Raw genomic sequence first — 18,668 nt, 5'->3', positions numbered from 1 at the left:
TTGCTAAGTGTGTTGTCAATACATTCTCGGTTGCCCGGCCTCCCCGCGATTAACGGGAAGTGTCTTCACCGATAACGTCATTTTGCCGACCCAGGGCGGATCCCTGTGCTTGCTTGTTTCAGAACACGAAGATTGTGACCAGATACCGGGACATGGCATTTCTCCTGCTAATGATTGTGTAAATCTGGTTTACCGTAGTTCCGCTGGTAAATTCAGTGTTACCATATTAGGAATGACTGACGGGACATAATACCTGTACTGTGGTTGGATGCGTTCCACTAGCATTTTGTGTGTGTTGCTTGAATTATTTTTTCCGTTAGTCCTGACGAGGGGTCTCGACCCGAAACGTCGACTGTACTTCCTATAGATGCTGCCTGGCCTGCTGCGTTCACCAGCATTTTTTATGTGTGTTGCTTGAATTTCCAGCATCTGCAGATTTTCTCGTGTTTGTGGTTAGATATATTGTTATAGATATGTAACATTGTGGGAAAGTAATTCAGAGGACCGAACGAGTTCAAATCTCCTCACGACAGCTCGTGAATTTAAACTCGGTTAACACGAAATAAAAAGATATCAGCTATTCCCCTTTTTTAGGGAATCCCTCGGGGATCAAGGATGACTTGCATTTCTGAGGTAACTTGTGCCTCATAGATACCCTTCCACATATTGAACTGGAGGTGTCTAAAAGTTGCAGGGCTTGTGGGGGGGGGGGGTCCTTTATTTATGTGTGTTTTCTCTGTGCTCCTGACGTGTGTGCACTTTGAGGTTCTCAATACAATTCCCAATTCTTGTCCACTTTGAGGCAGAATTTCTAAGATTCCTAGGGGATTGGCAGTTTTTCAAGGAGGCCTTGTCTATATTCTGTGAATATTGAAAATCTTCTGTATGCCAAGTAATCAATTCTTGATGCTGGCTTTGGAAAAGACATTGGTTGACTCCTTCAGGTGAACATGGGGGATGCCATGTGGACAGTGTTGGTGATATCTTTACAGTGCCTGGAAGTGTTTGCAGTAGGTATCCGGATCAGGAGAATACAAAGCAGCCCACATCAAGGGGTCAGCAGTGGAAAGGGTGAACAGCTTCAAGTTTTGGTGTCAACATCTCTAAAGATCTATTGGACCCAACATCATTGATTCAAATATGAAGAAGGCACAACTACAGCTATACTTCATTAGTAGTTCATGGAGATTTGGTCAGTCATCAGACTCCAACAAATGTCTACATTTGGAGTGTGGAAAGCATGATGACTGGTTACGTCACCATTTTGTATGGAGGCAGCGGTGAACAGGATTGGAAAAAGTTGGAGAGGATTGTAAGCTTAGCCAGCTCCAGCTCCATCCCAGGCACTAGCCTCCCCACCATCGTAAACATATTCAAAATGCCTCAAGAAGGTAACACCATCATTAAGGACATTCCTCATCCAGGGCGTGGCCTGCTCTCAATACCACCATTGGGGAGGAGGTACAGGAGCCTGAAAACACACTCAATATTTCAGAAACAGCTTCTTTCCCTTCCCCATAAGATTTTTGAATGGTTCATGAACCAATGACACTACAGCACTGTTTTTCTTTATTTCTGCTCTATATTTTTTGATATTAATGTAAATTATATTATTTTTGGCTATTGTACTGCTGCTGCAAAACAACAAATTTCATGACATGTCAGTGATAATAAATCTGAACAGGAAATTCGGCTGAAATGGATATGCCTGGACACTTTCAATTTTGTGTTTTATATTCTGGGTTTTTTTTCCCCCCTCTTTTTATGCTGTTTGCATGTCTTTTTGGCACATGGTGGGGGGGTGGGTTAGTGTCTTCCTTTGAACAAGTTCCATGGTTTTCTTTGATACATGAGTGTTTCTAGTGAAGACAGATTTCAGGTTGGAAACTCCATACATACTTTTATTAAAAATGCACTTTGAATAGTTGTTTCTGATCATTTTTGAAGGGAAATTTTGCACAGCAGGATCCAGTTCAATTAGACCCTTCACCTCATAGATGTTGAAATTAAGTTCAAGCAGGTAAATCACGACCATCTATTAAATTACAATTACACTTGGGTATTTTGTGGTGATTTCTATATACCAAATTTCCAATTCCCATTTGAAAAGAAACAGTCAATTGATGTCTTTGCTGTGGTCTCCTTTTCCCTTGTAAGATAAGTTTTTGCCTTTTTTTTAGCATTGGTGCATTAAGTATGACACATCTCAAGTACTGAAACTGGAATAATACAAGATCATATGGTAGCACTTTGAAATGTTCTTCTTTAGTTCAAACTTAATGAGAATGATTGGAACTTGAAAATGCCAATCGCATTAGCAAGCTAGCTGGATTGCTTTCCGCTTACAATGTATGTAAAACTAGCAAGTGTCTTCTAAAACAAATGATGTAAATAAAAATGAAAATATTCCTTATGCAATAAAGTGAAGTAACTGGATTTCTTTGGTGTTATCATGAGTACCAGTTGTGAATGTTCCCTAAGGAAAGACGAACTGAAAAATGACAGAATTGTCATTAAGAAAGAGAGTAAACTACTAAAATGGGATACGAAGGCCTTGAATAGATAATGATCACAGAAACTACAATGTATTAATTTCAAGTTGGCTATGATAGATTGGGAAATTTTACTAAATATGTTGAGAATGGACAGATGTTGGATAATATTTAAATAATGTGTACAGGAATTACAACATAACACATTGAGAAAGAAGGCTCAACTGTGGATAGGAAGGAAATTAAAGAGAGTTTGAGATCCATGGAGCAATGATATAAAATTGCCAGAAAAAAGCAGAAGACTTTAAGGAATAGTTTAGAATTTCATAATCTACATCTCATGACTTCGAGGGAACCTCTCATGTAAATATACAAATCTATCTTATTCTGCCTCAGTAAAAGCTGGCAGAAAAAAATCCCAAATACACATCTTGTCCAATTGCAGAATTATTTGTCATGCATGTAGATGTATATTTATGATTGTTTCATTAATTAAACTGAAGGCCCGTGTATCATTTCAACCTCTTTCTTCAGATGTACAATAAGTATGAATGAATGCTTTTCTGAGAAGGACTTAAACACTATATTGAACTGTCAAACTATTGGAATCATTACAACACATCCACCAGTAAACCTTGACAATGGTTTATCACCAAATGACTGAGAAATTCTAGTGATGACTTGAGACGACTTCTGTCTGTAAAAACACATTTTCACCAACAGAATCAGGTTTATTATCACTGACATATGCCATGAAATTTGTTATTTTGCAGAAGCCATACAGTGCAATATACAGTATACAATTTACTATAAATTACACTTAAATGGGTTCTTGGACCATTCAAACATCTGATGGCAGAAGCGAGAACATTGTTCCTCCTTGATGGTAGTGATGAGAAGATGGCACATCCTGGGTGATGGAGGTCCTTAATGATGAATGTCACCTTGAGGCACCATCTTTTGAACATGTCCTCAATGCTGAGGAGGCTGGTGCCCGTGATGGAGCTGCATGAGTTTACAACTTTCTGCAGCTTTTTCCGATCCTGTGCATTGGCACCTCAATACCCAAGGGTAATACAACCAGTAAGAATACCCTCCATGGTACATTAACAGAAACTTGTGAGAGTCTTTAGTGATTAAAAAAATCTCAAACACGTAATGAAGATGGCAGCAGCAAACAACATCCTCCAGATGGTTCACAAAACTGCTTCTTTCACATCTTCTTTTTCTTTCACATGTAGTTCTGCTACTGTTGGAGCCTGTGATCTACATTTTGCTGTGTTATCAGGCCAATTGAGTAATCTGGCACTTTGTTTTCTCTGAGGGCGCTCTGTTAAGCTTCAAGCAAAATGTGTGGCCTCAGGGTTAGGAAGCCATGATCAACTCCATTTCTCAGTGATCTTGCAGATTAAGGTGCTGAGGCAGACTGAAATTATCGAGGTGTGAGCGGAAGGCAAGAGGCTGTTCAGCGCTGTCCGCCAGCCTCTCACTCGTTGCTACTGGAGGAAGGTGTCTGCTGGTGATGGTCTCTTTCTTCTTGTGGTAGAAATGGTTAAAACTAATGTGCAATGGGATACTTGACCATTCTGGTGCAGCTAGATTTAAGACTGCTGATTTGACTTGAGAATAACTTTAAATGATAAGTGCAGTACCAGGAACTCCAAAAAACAAGATATTGGAACCAGGAGGGAGGATGTGTCTATGGGTAAATAATGAGCACTGAAAATAGGGAGCAGAGAGAACTGCTAGACACGCATTCAGAGGTAAATCATGAGTTTTGATAACGAGGAGCAAAGGAATGTTAGATTTATGCTAAGAGATAAATGACATGTCTTTTAAACGATCGATCATGTACTGACCATGGAATGCCAAACAAAATTATGTGAAGTTGTTTGTCGCTGTATAAATATGAGCTCTGTATAACCTAAAAATCAGAGTTCTGGTAGTGGTGAAGACTGCTGCAGACTCTCCATGATATCATGTTAATAAACTCTTAAAACAAACTCAAAGTCATTCTGGTGTCCTTACTATTTCCACGACACTCCCTCTCACTTGCTGCTTCTGAAGGAAGGTTCCTGTGTTCAAATGGCCTCACTCTCCCTGGATGGTGCTGGAATCCTGCGTCTTGGTCAAGGTTTAATCAACGCAGTTTGTGGATTGGACTCTGTAGTTCATGTTATCACGTGTTTCTGGTCGCTCCTTTTTGTTGTAGCTATTTTGGGTGACTTTGAATCAGGGCAGCCTGCAGATAATGAACGCTGAGCTGAATTGAATATGCCTGGACTCTTTCAACTTATCTTTTATATTCTGTGTTTTTCTCTCTTTTTTTGTTGCCATTTGCATGATGAGGGGTTGATGTTTCTCTTTGAATGAGTTCCATGGTATTCTTTGTTTCATGGCTGTCTGTGGGGAAGAGAAACCTCAGGGTTGTATACTGCATACATATTCTGATACTAGATATACTTTGAATCTTTGAAATATAGCCATTGGCGTGTCCTTTTCGTAATTTGAATATACGCCCGGGATAGTTTGTCGGTGATGTTGACACCCAGGAACTTTAAGCAGCTCACCCTTTCCACCGCTGAACCACTTGATGAGAAATGCTGGTTGTGAACATTGGTATGTTTTACACAACCATTGTCAAATGGAAAGAATATCCTTGATACTATGACTTCGATTCCATGAAATTCAAATACTGCATCATTGTGTGATTTCGGGAATTAAAGGACAGAGCTTTGCACCCCCCCCCCAACACAGATCACGTCATTCCGGTATGAATTATGCAGGTCGTGATCTACGTGTCCCGGTGTGCATTGGGACTTGTAGTCTACTGGACAATGGAGGGCTATATCCCCCAGTCCTGAGTCCTGATGAAGGGTCTCGGCCCAAAAAGGTGACAGTTCTCCCTCTCCATGGATGCTGCCTGATCTGCTAAATTCCTTCCGCAGTTTGCGCGTGTTGCTCAAGATTTCCAGCATCAGCAGACTCTCTGGTGTGTCTATATCCCCCAGAATGCCGTGCGGGTAAACAGCTACGAAGCCGGAAGTGAGGAGTTTGTGCGACAGCGGTGCTTTGTATAAGGGGAGAGTGAAGTTTCCTTCATTCTCAGAGTAATTAAAGTGGGGAGGGGAGGATGTTTCCTAGTACTTTTGTGGGGAGGTTATATCCCAACACTGCGGCGTTCACCCTGTTGTTGATGTCTTACTGCATCCTTTGCGAAAAGCTTAAGAGGGTGACCGAGAACGGAGCACCTTCTCTACCACCGGCGGCCCTGGTCGTGGGTGCTGATAACGGTGAGTCTGCAGAAGATGGAAGTAACACATCACTGGGAGGACCAGACAGGTGAGTGAACAGCTGTTTTCAGAAACGTTTTGGAGGACGGGTAATGCAGAGGAATACTTCTTAACCTATTGAAGTGTAACTGTCTATTCACAGTTTGTAATGCAAAGTGTCTGTTTTCCTGACTAAATAGTGCGGTCTAAGGACTATTTGCACAACCCAATTCCAGCACCACTCTCCAATTTGCATGGTTTCTTTCCTCTGTTAACCTAAAGGCTCAAATGATTGATTTGTTTTAATGTTAAGAACTTTGGGTGATGTATAATGGTTCATACTTAATAAGAGTGCGGAATTGTAGACTAAGCTAACTGCTTGCTGTGCATGCAGAAACACAGTCAATCTAAAACCATGAACTTAACTGGGAATTTTCTTGTCTAACACAAACATATTGAGGATTAGAGTAACACACATCAAAGTTGCTGGTGAACGCAGCAGGCCAGGTAGCATCTCTAGGAAGAGGTACAGTCGACTTTTCGGGCTGAGACCCTTCATCAGGACAAACTGAAAGAAGAGCTAGTAAGAGATTTGAAAGTGGGAGGGGGAGGGAGAGATCCAAAATAGGAGAAGACAGGAGGGGGAGGGATGGAGCCAAGAGCTGGCCAGGTGATTGGCAAAAGGGATATCAGAGGATCATGGGACAGGAGGCCTAGGGAGTAAAAAAAGGGGGAGGGGGGAAACCCAGAGGATGGGCAAGGGGTATAGCCAGAGGGACAGAGGGAGAAAAAGGAGAGAGAAAAAGAATGTGTGTATATAAATAAATAATAGATGGGGTACGAGGGGGAGGTGGGGCATCAGCGGAAGTTTGAGAAGTCAATGTTCATGCTATCGAGTTGGAGGCTACCTAGATGGAATATAGGGTGTTGTTCCTTCAACCTGAGTGTGGCTTCATCTTTACAGTAGAGGAGGCCATGGATAGACATATGGGAATGGGGCGTGGAATTAAAATGTGTGGCTACTGGGAGATCCTGCTTTCTCTGGCGGACAGAGCGTAGGTGTTCAGCGAAACGATCTCCCAGTCTGCGTTGAGTCTCGCCAGTATATAGAAGGCCGCATCGGGAGCACCGGACGCAGTGTATCACCCCAGCCGACTCACAGGTGAAGTGTCGCCTCACCTGGAAGGACTGTTTGGGGCCCTGAATGGTGGTAAGGGAGGAAGTGTAAAGGCATGTGTAGCACTTGTTCCGCTTACAAGGATAAGTGCCGGGAGGGAGATCAGTGGGGAGGGATGGGGGGGACGAATGGACAAGGGAGTTGCGTACGGAGCGATCCCTGTGGAAAGCGGGGGGGGGGGGGGAAGATGTTAGAGTGCAACGTTTTGCGTATTATTTTATTCCTATCTTCTTAAGGTCCAACAATCCGTTATAGTTTTTGATTGTTTTTCTCTTATGAGTGAAGATTGATTACTTGTTTCACCTAGATATTTGTTTCTTGACTTGTCATTTCTATCCATGATCATAGGCTGTCTTTTAAGGTTGAAGATTACTTGCTTCCACTTAGGTGGCTTACAAGACAAGTGGAAATAAAATGTTTGATAAGTCAATGGATAATACTATTTTTGCTGGATTTTCTCTGTGTCCTCTTTTCTTGAAGATATATGGAAGCCCAGCAAAATCCTTGAGCTATGTGATAAAGTTTTACGCAGATTTTATTTTATTCAATGGATAGTCATGAATCAAAATCAATGAATAGCCAACAAAGTAAGAAAGTAGAAAAATGTGCCTTTTTATTTGGAAATGAATGGCACTAATTGATTGAGAAGTTATGTAATTTCAAGGAAGCTTTGGCAACACCCTCAGAGTGATGCTTCTATCGCTCCTGGCGCTTCCTGGCAGTGGTTGAGTTTGGATGATAGGATCTGTTTTGGATGTATGGTGACAGTGTTACATGCTCAAGGAGATCTGTTTTTTAGTGAGAATGATGTAACGGTCTTTTGGAGGTCACCTGATGTGATTTTCCTGCCGATGTGAGGTCACGTGATGATATGTGCCCCCGTGACTATATAAGGGTCGACTCAGGTGACGCAGTAGGGTTTTTGAGTTTGTAGATTTCCAGGTAGAACGTGCTGTGCCTCTGTTTCTGTTGCGTGTTTGTTTTTGTGACGCGGTTTCATTGTTAAAACTGTTGTGCGTTCTGTTGGAAGATTCCATATTATTTGGACTGGAAATTTGTGGCTGGATGTGCCAATTTACTCAATTCCAACAGTTGAAGGGAGAGTGAAGAATTTATCGAAGGATCGAGAGAAGTCCCCATTGTTTGGCAGTTTAATAAAGAATCGACCTTATTGAGTCTTCATTAGTGGAGTACCTGCATCGAGATAACTCTTGCCAGAAAGAGCAAGGAGTTCGTGCAAAAAGGTGCTCTCTCTCTCTCTCTCTAAAGGAATTTAAGGTCAGTTGTTTTAAACTGTTTATTTTCGGCATCGTGAATCCTGTGGACAGAACCAGCAGTAAAGTTGCGTCGGTGAAGAAATCCTTCTCCAGAGAAGTCTCTCCCAATTGAACGTGTAAATCTGTTGGACTTTCGAAGTTATCGCTTTAAGAACTATATCTGACTGTATCGCTTTAAGAACGGTTTTCACATTTAACGCTTTAAGAACCAGAGCCGAGTGGCGAGTTGGTGAACAGCTACATATCTGTTAACTTCCGGTTAAAGTTTTTGTTTGTTATTTTTCCCTTATCATTTATCGGTGTTTAATAAATGTTTGGTTATTTTTATATAACCTGTCTCGATTGATATTCATTGTTGCCATTTACGTAACAACAGGCATGACAATGTTTATCTGAGCCAACTATATAAAAATGCTGGTCTGGAGAGGACACTTACCTTGGTTTGCTTAAATGTACCAGAGTATTTGGTGTAATTTGAGGACACAAAATTGATGGTGTGTCTCAAATTCTTTGAAGTTTCTTTTGTAGATGTTTCAAGTATGGCTTTAGGCAAGGATCCCTACTCCACAGTAGACTGAGCTTTGTGCCTGCTTTGAGATTTTTTTTGGATGGCTCAGTGATTCTGGATTAGAGTGAAATATGATCTTTGCTGCATGCCTTCATTGAGAAATGGCTGCCAATAGTCTTTGCTCAATGTGAAGTTTTCATGTTGGAGGTTAGTGTTAGGAAGTGCAGCCAGCAGGTTAATGTACCAAGATCAGTTCTTACAAAACCCTCATGAGTCAGCAATGTCTTGGAAGATGGCTTCTGACTGTGCACATGTTTAAGCATCTTCTCTGGCACACCCTTCCCTCGCTGTAGGTTGGATATAAGGATGTAATTTGTATCTAAAGTTCTTCTTTGTAAGGATGCTCACTGCTCTTGATGCCTTATTGTTCCGAGTTGACAACTGAATGTGCTAATTATGAGCAACAGTGGACCACTCAAAACTCCAAGCCTACTACAACATTTAATAAAATTGTAACTGTTCTAACTGTAACCTTAATCAGATTTATAAAACATAGAACACTACAGTGCAATACAGGCCCTTTGGTTCACAATACTCTACTGATCTTTTTGCCTACTGTAAGATCAATATAACCCTTCTCTCTTACTTAGCCCTTCATTTTTCTATCATCCACATGCCTATCATCATTAATGCCCCTAATGTAATTTCTTAATGCCTCTTCTCCTCCTTCACTCCAGAGAGAAAATCCTAGCTTGCTCAACCTATCCTCATAAGACATGCTCGCTAATCCAGGCAGCATCCTAATAAATCACCTCTGCACCCTCTCTAATGCTTCTACATTCTTCAAAGATTCAAAAAACTTTATTGTCATTCTAACCGTACATCAGCTCTGCAGGGAAGAATGAGACAGCGTTTCCCAGGAGCAGTGCAATCATAACATAACAAACACAACACTAAATAATAAACATAACAATAAATAGTAAAACACAACAGCCACATGTCAGTTAAAATCAAGTTATAAGTGTCCAGTGCAAGATAAAAGTGTCCAAAGCAGAGTCGGTGGAGCAGCTATTTAGCAGTCTGCCTGCCTGTGGGAGGAAGCTGTTTAGTAGTCTTGTGGTTTTAGTTTTGATGCTCCTGTAACGTTTGCCTGATGGCAGAAGAACAAACAGTTCATGGAGAGGGTGTGAGGGGTCTTTAATGATATCTTCTGGAGGCATCGACTCTGAAAGAGGTCTTGGACAGAAGGTAGGGAGACCCCAGTAACCTTCTCTGCTCCCCTAACCACCCTCTGCAAGGTTTTTTTGTCGACAGCACTGCAGCTGGAGTACCAGGTTGTGATCCTATAAGGAAGGTGACCAGAACTGAACACAATATTCCAAGTGTAGTCTGACTAGGGTTTTATAGAGCGGCCATGTGACCTCGCGGCATTTGGACTCAATCCCCTAACTAGTGAAGGCCAACACACCATATGCCTTCTTAACCACCCTATCAACTTGTGCTGCAGTTTTAAGGGACCTATGGATGTGGACCCCAAGATCACACTGTTCCTCCACATTGCCCAGAATCATACCTTGTATTCTGCTTTGAAATTCAACCTTCCGAAGTGAGTCACTCTTCTGAGTTGAGCTTCATCTACCACATCCCAGCCCAGTTCTGCATCCTGTCAATGTCCCAGTCTACAGCCAATCTCTGCCCTCCATGGGCAAGCCAATTCTGAATCCACACAGCCAAGTTTTCTTGTATCCTCTTATCATGGGAAACTTTGTCAAACACCTTACTAAGATCCATATCCACTGCTCTACCTTCATCAATATGCTTTGTCACATCCTCAAAGAATTTAATCAGGCTTGTGAGTAATGACCAGCCCTGACAAAGCCATACTGACTGTCTTTAATCAGACTGTGTTTCTCTAAATGCTCATAGATCCTGTCTCAAAGAATCTTCTCCAGTAATTTGCCCACCACTGAAGTAAGATTCGCAAACACGACGAAGGGTCTTGGCCTGAAACGTCGACTGTACCTCTTCCTAGAGATGCTGCCTGGCCTGCTGCGTTCACCAGCAACTTTGATGTGCATTGACTGAAGTAAGATTCACTGGTTTATAATTTCCAGGATTATCCCTACCTTTCTTAAACAAAGAGAGCTTGGATAACACTTCCTACCCTCCAATAATCTGGTACTACTCCTGTGGTCAGTGTGGACGCAAAGATAATCTCCAAAGGCAAGGCTTTCCTTTCCTTTGCTTCCCATAGTAACCTGTGATATATTCCATCTGGCTCCTGGGATTTCTCTGCCCTAAAGTTTTTCAAAAGTTTCAGCACATCATCTTTCTTAATGTTGACATGTTCTTGCATATCAGCCTGTTTTACGTGGTCCTCGCAAACATCAAGATCCCACTCACTCATGATTACTGAAGTGAAATATTCATTAAGCACTACCCCTGTCTCTTTGGGCTCCAGGCACATGTTTTCTCTTCTGTCCCTGATAGGTCTTCTCTTCACTCTAGACATCCTCCTGTTCTTCACATATGTGTAGGAAGTATCGGGCTTTTCCTTAAACCTGCTCTCCAATGTGTCCTCATTCTCCTTCTAGCTCTCCTAAGTCCATTCTTCAGCTCCTTCCTGGCTAACTTGTAACTCTCTTTAGCCCCATGTGATCCTTGCTTCCTAAGCCTTTAAATAAACTTCTTTCTTCCCCTTGACAAAATATTTCACAGTACTTGTCAGCCATAGTTCCTTCACTCTATCGTCCTTTCCCTGCCTCAACAGTACAAACCTATTCATAACCCCATGCAAGTGCTCCCTAAACAACATCCACGTTTCCAATGTGTGTTTCCCTGAGTACATCCATTCCTAATTTATGCTCCCAAATTCCTGCCTAATAACATCATAAATTCCCCTCCCCCAATTAAAGTCTTTGCCTTATCACCTGTTCAAAGCTGTGGTAAAGGTCAGGGAGTTGTGGTCACTGGCTCTGAAATGCTCACCAACTGAGAGGTCTGACAGCTGCTCTGGATCATTGCCCAGCACCAGCTCCAGTATCGCCACTCCTCTATTCAGTCTGTCCACCTATTGTGTTAGGAATCGTTCCTGGACATACTGAACAAATTTTGTCCCAAGTAAAACTTTTGCTCTAAGGAGGTACCAATCAGTATTGGGGAAGTTGCAAGTCACCCGTGACAACAGGTTTTTTGCACATTTCCAGAATGTGTCTCCTTATGTGTTCCTCAGTGTCTCTTGCTATTGGGAGTCTGTAGTATGTTCCCAATAGAATGATTGCTCCATTCTTGTTTCTCACTTCCACCCAGACTGACTCAATAGACAATCTCTTCACAATATCCTCCCTTTCTGCTGCTGTGAACGGTCCCTGATTAGCAATGCCACTCCCCACCGCTTTTACTTCCCTCCCTGTCCCTTTCAAAACGTCTAAACCCTGGAACATTCAGCAACCTTTGCTACCCTTGTGACAGCCAGGTCTCTATAATGGCCACATCCAGGCTCTTGTGTTCATCGCCCTTGTTCCTGATACATCTTGCATTAAAATAGACACAGTTTAACCCATCCCATTGAATGTAATTTTGCCCTATCAGCTGCCTATCCTTCCTCACTGTCGCTCTACATGCAGCATCTACCTACATACCAACAGCTTCATCCTTCTGGCATTTGTCTTAACATTGGCATTTGACTCCAATTTGAACTTCAGTTCATGTATCCACATAATCACCAAGATCAAAGTTCAAAGTAAATTTATTATCAAAGTACATATATGCCACCATATTTCACCCTGAGATTCATTTCCTTGCGGGTGTTCACAAGGTGGAATTTCTAATTTATTAATTCCACCTCTATAGTTTCCTCTTGTCCTTGCCTGTGACCCCATCAGCCTCCACATCATCCTCTGCAACTTCCACCATCTCCAAAGAGATCCTACCACTAAACATAGCTTTACCTCTTCCCCACCTTCCCCCCCCCCCCCCACCTCAGCTTTCTGCAGGGATTGGTCCCTCTGAGATTCCCTTGCCCATTGGTCCATTCTTTCCTCTCCAGTAATCTCCCTCCCGGCACTTATTCATGAAAGCGTTCTGCCCATACACCTCTTGCTCTTTCCCCCTCACTAAACAGGCCTCCAAGCAGTTCTTCCAGGGGAGGCAAAACTTCACCTGCGAATCTGCTTGGGTCATCTGTTGAGTACAACGTTGGAGGTGTCGCCTCCTCTACGTTGGTGAGATCAGTTGTAAATTGGGGAACCGCTTTTTCGAGTATATCCATTTCATCTGCCAAAAGTGGAACTTCCCATTGGCCAGACATTCCCATTCCCATTCCAACATGTCAGTCCATGGTCTCCCACTGAACTGGCTTTACCTGTCATCTTCCAGCTAGCCTCCTTCCCCTCCCCCACCTTTTTATTCTGGCATCTCCTCCTTCCTTCTCAGACCTGAAGAAGGGTTGACTGTTCATTCATTTCCATAGATGCCTGACCTGTTGAGTTCCTCCAGCATTCTGTGTATGTTGCTTTGGGTTTCCAGCATCTGGAGACTTTTTTGTGTTTGTATTGTTGACTCTCATTCTGAATAGTCTCATCTGCTGTTTAAACTCTCTTTGTCATTCTAGATTTAACTATTCTACCACAGTCAAGATAGGCTTCCTTCATTTTGCTATTCAAATGTCCAATCATTTGTCCTAAGTTGCAATAACTCAAACCCTTCCATCGCCTGATCCATATGGCTCTATTCTAAGCAAAATTGTTTTCAAATCCTACATGCTTGTGCTCCTCTCTCTTTCTGATTCCCTTCACTCTAATGGCCCTTCAAATTATGTACACTTTTCTAATTATCACCTCTCTTCACCTAAAATTAAATTGCTGTTCCGTTGAGTAGACATGGTACTCATCTTCCAAGGCCCTGAATGTGGCAATTCCCTTCATGTTCCTCGGTATTTCTCTTGCTTCCTTTACTGAATTACAGGTTCCACTTAAAGCATTAACTGTGAAGCAGCTTGTGATAACCACATAGGAAGCAGGAGTAGGTCATTCAGCTCCTTGCACATGTCATTTAGTATGAATGGGCTGAATTTAACCTTGACAGCATTTTGTGGCATGAAACTGAAGTCTAATGCCTTGTGTAGTTGGATCCTGGACTACCTGTCAGATCGCCAGCAGGTGGTAAAAGTGGGCTCCCTCACCTCTGCCCCTCTGCCTGTGAACAAAGGTGCCCCTCAAGCCTCCTTCTTTACTCTCTGTGTACCCATGACTGTGTTGCCACCCACAGCTCCAATCTGCTAATTAAATTTGCTGATGACACTACATTGATTGGCCTAATCTGAAATAATAAGGAGGCAGCCTACAGAGAAGGAGTCATCACCCTGACACTGTTGTGTCAAGAAAACAACCTCTCCCTCAATGTCGCAAAAACGAAGGAGCTGGTTGTGGACTACAGGAGGAATAGAGACAAGCCAGTCGCAATGGACATCAATGGATCTGGGGTTGAGAGAGTGAACAGCTTTAAGTTCCTTGAAATAAACATCACCAAGGATCTCATATGGTCTGTACATACTGGCTGTGTGGTGAAAAAGGCACCACAGCACCTCTTTCACCTCAAGATGGTTGAAGAGTTTTGGTAAGGTGCCCCAAATCCTAAGGACTTTCTATAGGGGCACAGCTGAGAGCATCCTGACTGGCTGCATCACTGTCTGGTGGGGGAATGGTACTTTTCTCAATCATAGGGCTCAAGCAGAGAGTGGTGCAGACAGCCCAGTGCATCTGTAGATGTGAACTTCCCACTATTCAGGGCATTTACAAAGACAGATGTCTAAAAAGGACCTGAAGGATCATTGGGGGCCCGAGTCGCCCCAACCACAAACTGTTCCAGCTGCTACCATCCAGGAAATAGTACCGCAGCATAAAAGCCAGGACCAGCAGGCTCCAGAGCAGCTTCTTCCACCAGGCCATCAGGCTGCTTAATTCATGCTGACAAAACTGTATTTCTATGTTATATCGATTGTCCTCTTGTACATGTGGGCACGTGGCCAAGTGGTTAAGGCATTGGACTAGTGACCTGAAGGTCGTGAGTTTGAGCCCCAGACGAGGCAGTGTGTTGTGTCCTTGAGCAAGGCACTTAACCACACAGTGCTCTGCGACAACACTGGTGCCAAGCTGTATCGGCCCTTGCCATTCCCTTGGACAACATCGGTGTCGTGGAGGGGGGAGACTTGCTGCATGGGCAACTGCTGGTCTTCCATACAACCTTGCCCAGACCTGCGCCCTGGAGAGTGAAGACTTTCCAGGCGCAGATCCATGGTCTCGCAAGACTAACGGATGCCTTAAACATTATTTGTTATAAATACTATAAATTACACATTGCACATTTAGATGGATACGTAATGTAAGGATTTTTACTCATGTATGTGAAGGATGTAAGATATAAAGTCAATTTAATTCAATTGCTTTTAATGTCTAAAGATAAATTCATCTGTATTTGTAATTAATATGTGAGTCTGTGCAGTCCTACAATACTCCCAATACTTTCTGGGTGTAGAAATTCCTTCTCATCTCTTTTTCTGAATAAACAACCACTTGAAACTTGTGTTGCTCCATCCATGGAGAACATCTTTTCGTTTTCTGCTCTATCAAGTCCTTGAAGATTTGGTACAGTAAAGTCACCTTTCATTCTTCAAGCCTTGAGAAAGTACAGGAAGTAGCAGAAGCAAATAACTATGGCCTACTGTTTTTTTAGTGTGTGAAACTCCTTTCCAATTTGGCACAATAAGAAGTTGAGGTTACCTTCACCTCTGTGAACAATCCTCAGCAGTGTAGTATCTCTTCATAGGACAAAACTCCTTTCACTGGAATTGCCCAGGTTAGCCTTCACTCTATTTCCAATATTGTAGGGTTGTCACAACTGTGCATGCTGTTCCAGATACTGCCTTAGCAGGGCCCAATATAATCGGAGCATTATGTCTCAGTTGTTCGTTCCCAGTCTTTCGATACTGAATTTGCATGTTAAATTTCAGTCATTCTACTCCTTCCACTGTCTTACCATTTAAAACAAAATGTATAAGTTGTATTCAATTGTCTTCAATGGGTACATTTAATGTCAGAGAAGTGTGTACAATATACATCCTGAAATTCTTTTTCTTTGCAAACATCCACGAAAACAGAGTGCCCCAAAGAATGAATGACAGTTAAATATTAGAACCCCAAACCACCCCCCCACACACAAGCAGCAGCAAGGCAATGAGCCGCACCAACAAAAAAGCATCGGCCCTCTCCACCGAGCAATCAAGCGTGCAGCAAAGCAATGACCACCCTCCCACCAAGCACTCGAGTGTACAGCAAAGCATCAATAAAGACACAGACTTGCAGTACCCCAAAGACTACTGGTTTACCCAGTAATTCAACATACCTCTGTCTCTCTGTCTGTCTTCTCTCTCTCTCTCCCCCCCCCCCCCCCGAGTAATGGAAAAAGAAGTGTCCCCGTTTCACAGCAAGTGGGGAGACATAACAAAGCTCGGGTCTGTGGGCTCGCAGCCAGCTCGCTGCTTACGATCTTCTGTCTCCCACAACACATCAGGTGGTGGTACTGGCCTAGAATCCACCTGCCTCCAGAGCCTTGAAAATCCAGCACACTGAAGGCATACGATAATCTTCCTGGCCGCGTCCTTGGCATATCAAAAAGCAGTTGAAAGCAGGCCCTATTTTCACAAAGAACCAAAGTCAGTATGTAAATCCAGGACAGGGTCTTCAAAAGAACCTTGAAAGGGGAGAAAAAAAAGATATCAAAGACAGAAATAGAGCTGCGTCCAAAGATGCAAGCAAAGGACTCACCGTTGGGTGCCATCTTCCTCCGAAGCGCTGCCTCTGTGCACTTATTTTTGTCAGTTGCCTGGTTTGGAATCTTATAACATTACTGATTCATAATTTCACACTATGTATGTGAAATTCATTCCACATCTATAATTAGTTCCCCATTCATTATATTGAAAAAAAATTCTATAAGCTACTTTGATTAATAAGGCACACCCCTGTATTTAATGAATCCATACTGATTCTGTGTTAGATTCAGTCTCACTTACATTTGTACACATTCATTTTGTGTCTGATAGATAGTAACTGCTCCATCACTAATATACGATGGACAGGAATATTTTCTTCCTCCATCTCCCGTCATTTTGTAAGCCCAAAGGCTCAGTTTTCCGGTTTAGAACAAAAACACGTTGTTAAGTGACCGAAGCATTTCCAGCATTTTCTCGTGTTTGCGTTCCACCAGCATTTTGTTTGTGTTATTAAGTTCGATCTATATAAGCAATTTCTTCAGCTGTTACTGTACTTCCGTCTGTGGAACAGGAAACCGTCAGAGCTGGCAGCTTTGTTGACATTCATTTTCATAATTCTATGACCTATAGATTCACTTTCAAGGATTCTTTATAACTTGTATTTTCAGTGAAATGTGCAAAATGATAGAGGAACTCAATGGGTCAGGCAGGGATCCACGGACAGGAATAGAGTTGACATTCTGGGCTGAGACCCTTCAGGACTGGGAAGGACAAGGAAAGAGTACAAGCTAAAGGGTCATAGGTGGAACCAGGTGGGTGGGGGATGGGGGTTGAAGTGAGAAGCTGGGAGGTGATGGGTGGAAAAGGTAAAGGGCTGAAGAAGGTATCGATAGAGGAGAGTCAACTGTGGGAGAAAGGGAAGAACAGGGTGCATCATGGGGAGGTGATAGGCAGGTGAGAAGAGAAGATGTAAAAGGTGAGCCAGAGCAGGGAATGTTTGACAGTTTTTGTCTATTTAGGTACAGTTTATTTGTAAATTCTATTGTATTTCTCCCTGTAGATTCCTAAAAGAAACTAAATATCAAGACAATCTATGGTAACATCTGTACTTTGATAATAAATTTACTTTTAAACGTTGACACATATAAAAAAAGATCCCATTTTAACATCTTTGAGTATACTCTGCTGATACATTGTGCTGATATTGTGGTTCCCTATGAAAATGACTGTGTACTCAAACCATGCAAATTTTGGCTTTTGACATCATTTTCATTTGCATTTGGTTGCAAAGCCTTGTACATTGAACTACTCTTGCAACTATTTATGTTAAAAAAGTTTGATTGTGTAAACTGAGAGTTTTTTATATTTCAGTTCATAAGAAAAAGTATATATGGGAAAAATAACAGTGCAAAACTTGCATTATGTAAACTAATACATCTAAGGTATTTTTAAATAGGTTTGTGAATAATTTTGTAAATTTTAGAGAAGACAGTCTAACCAGTGTTTTTCTTCAGGTTCTTCGCTAAAATGTGTATGCACTGAACTGGCCTGCCATCCTTAACCTTATCATTTAATATCTATTAGGATTAGATAAATTTTGAAATCATTAAATTCCAATTATGATTACTAGTGCTTTTGCAGGTATGAAAACAAGTGTTGTAGCACCAAGTGTCTTAAGTTTCCAGCAATTTAAAAAGTGGTTAGAAACAAGAGAAAATCTGCAGACGCTGGAAATCCAAGCAACACACACAAGGTGTTGGAGGAACTCACCAGGCTAGGCCACATCTATGGAAAGAGTACAGTGGACGTTTCGAGCCAAACCCCTTCGTCAGGACACAGGGTTGCAACCTGAAGCGTCGACTGTACTCTTTTTTTTTTCCATAGATGCTGCCTGGCCTGCTGAGCTTCTCCAGCGTTTTGTGTGTGTTGCTTAAAAAGTAGACTGCTTATTTTCTCCTAAAGAAGTTTATCCTGGGTACAACTTTTGGCCCAATGAACATGTGTTTGAGCTTAGCCTAGTGTGTTGTACCCATCAGTATAGCTGGAGATCATTCTGAGGTCTTGAAATTATGGATAGCATAATTATGGACTAACCAAAATGTGAATGAGCCCTCAGGAAATAAAACCTGCACCTTTAAAACTTCTCACTGATACTTTGGGTCTAGTGAAAC

The 18,668-nt window shown here is 42.2% G+C and overlaps 1 protein-coding gene across 1 annotated transcript in view; it reads left to right on the top strand.

Moving 5' to 3' along the window:
• The first annotated feature begins 5,526 nt into the window (after positions 1–5,526).
• The window catches only part of slc9a8 (solute carrier family 9 member 8), a 112,332-nt gene continuing 99,190 nt past the window's right edge, over positions 5,527–18,668 (top strand). Inside the window, exon 1 of the mRNA XM_072240173.1 lies at positions 5,527–5,834. Within this exon, the coding sequence (XP_072096274.1) occupies positions 5,626–5,834 (209 nt within the window). The 5' untranslated portion in view covers positions 5,527–5,625. The remainder of the gene's footprint in view (positions 5,835–18,668) is intronic.

The sequence above is a fragment of the Mobula birostris genome, chromosome 2, assembly GCF_030028105.1.
Source record: "Mobula birostris isolate sMobBir1 chromosome 2, sMobBir1.hap1, whole genome shotgun sequence".
NCBI classification, from domain to species: Eukaryota; Metazoa; Chordata; class Chondrichthyes; order Myliobatiformes; family Myliobatidae; genus Mobula; species Mobula birostris.
This window is presented reverse-complemented; position numbering and strand designations above follow the sequence as displayed.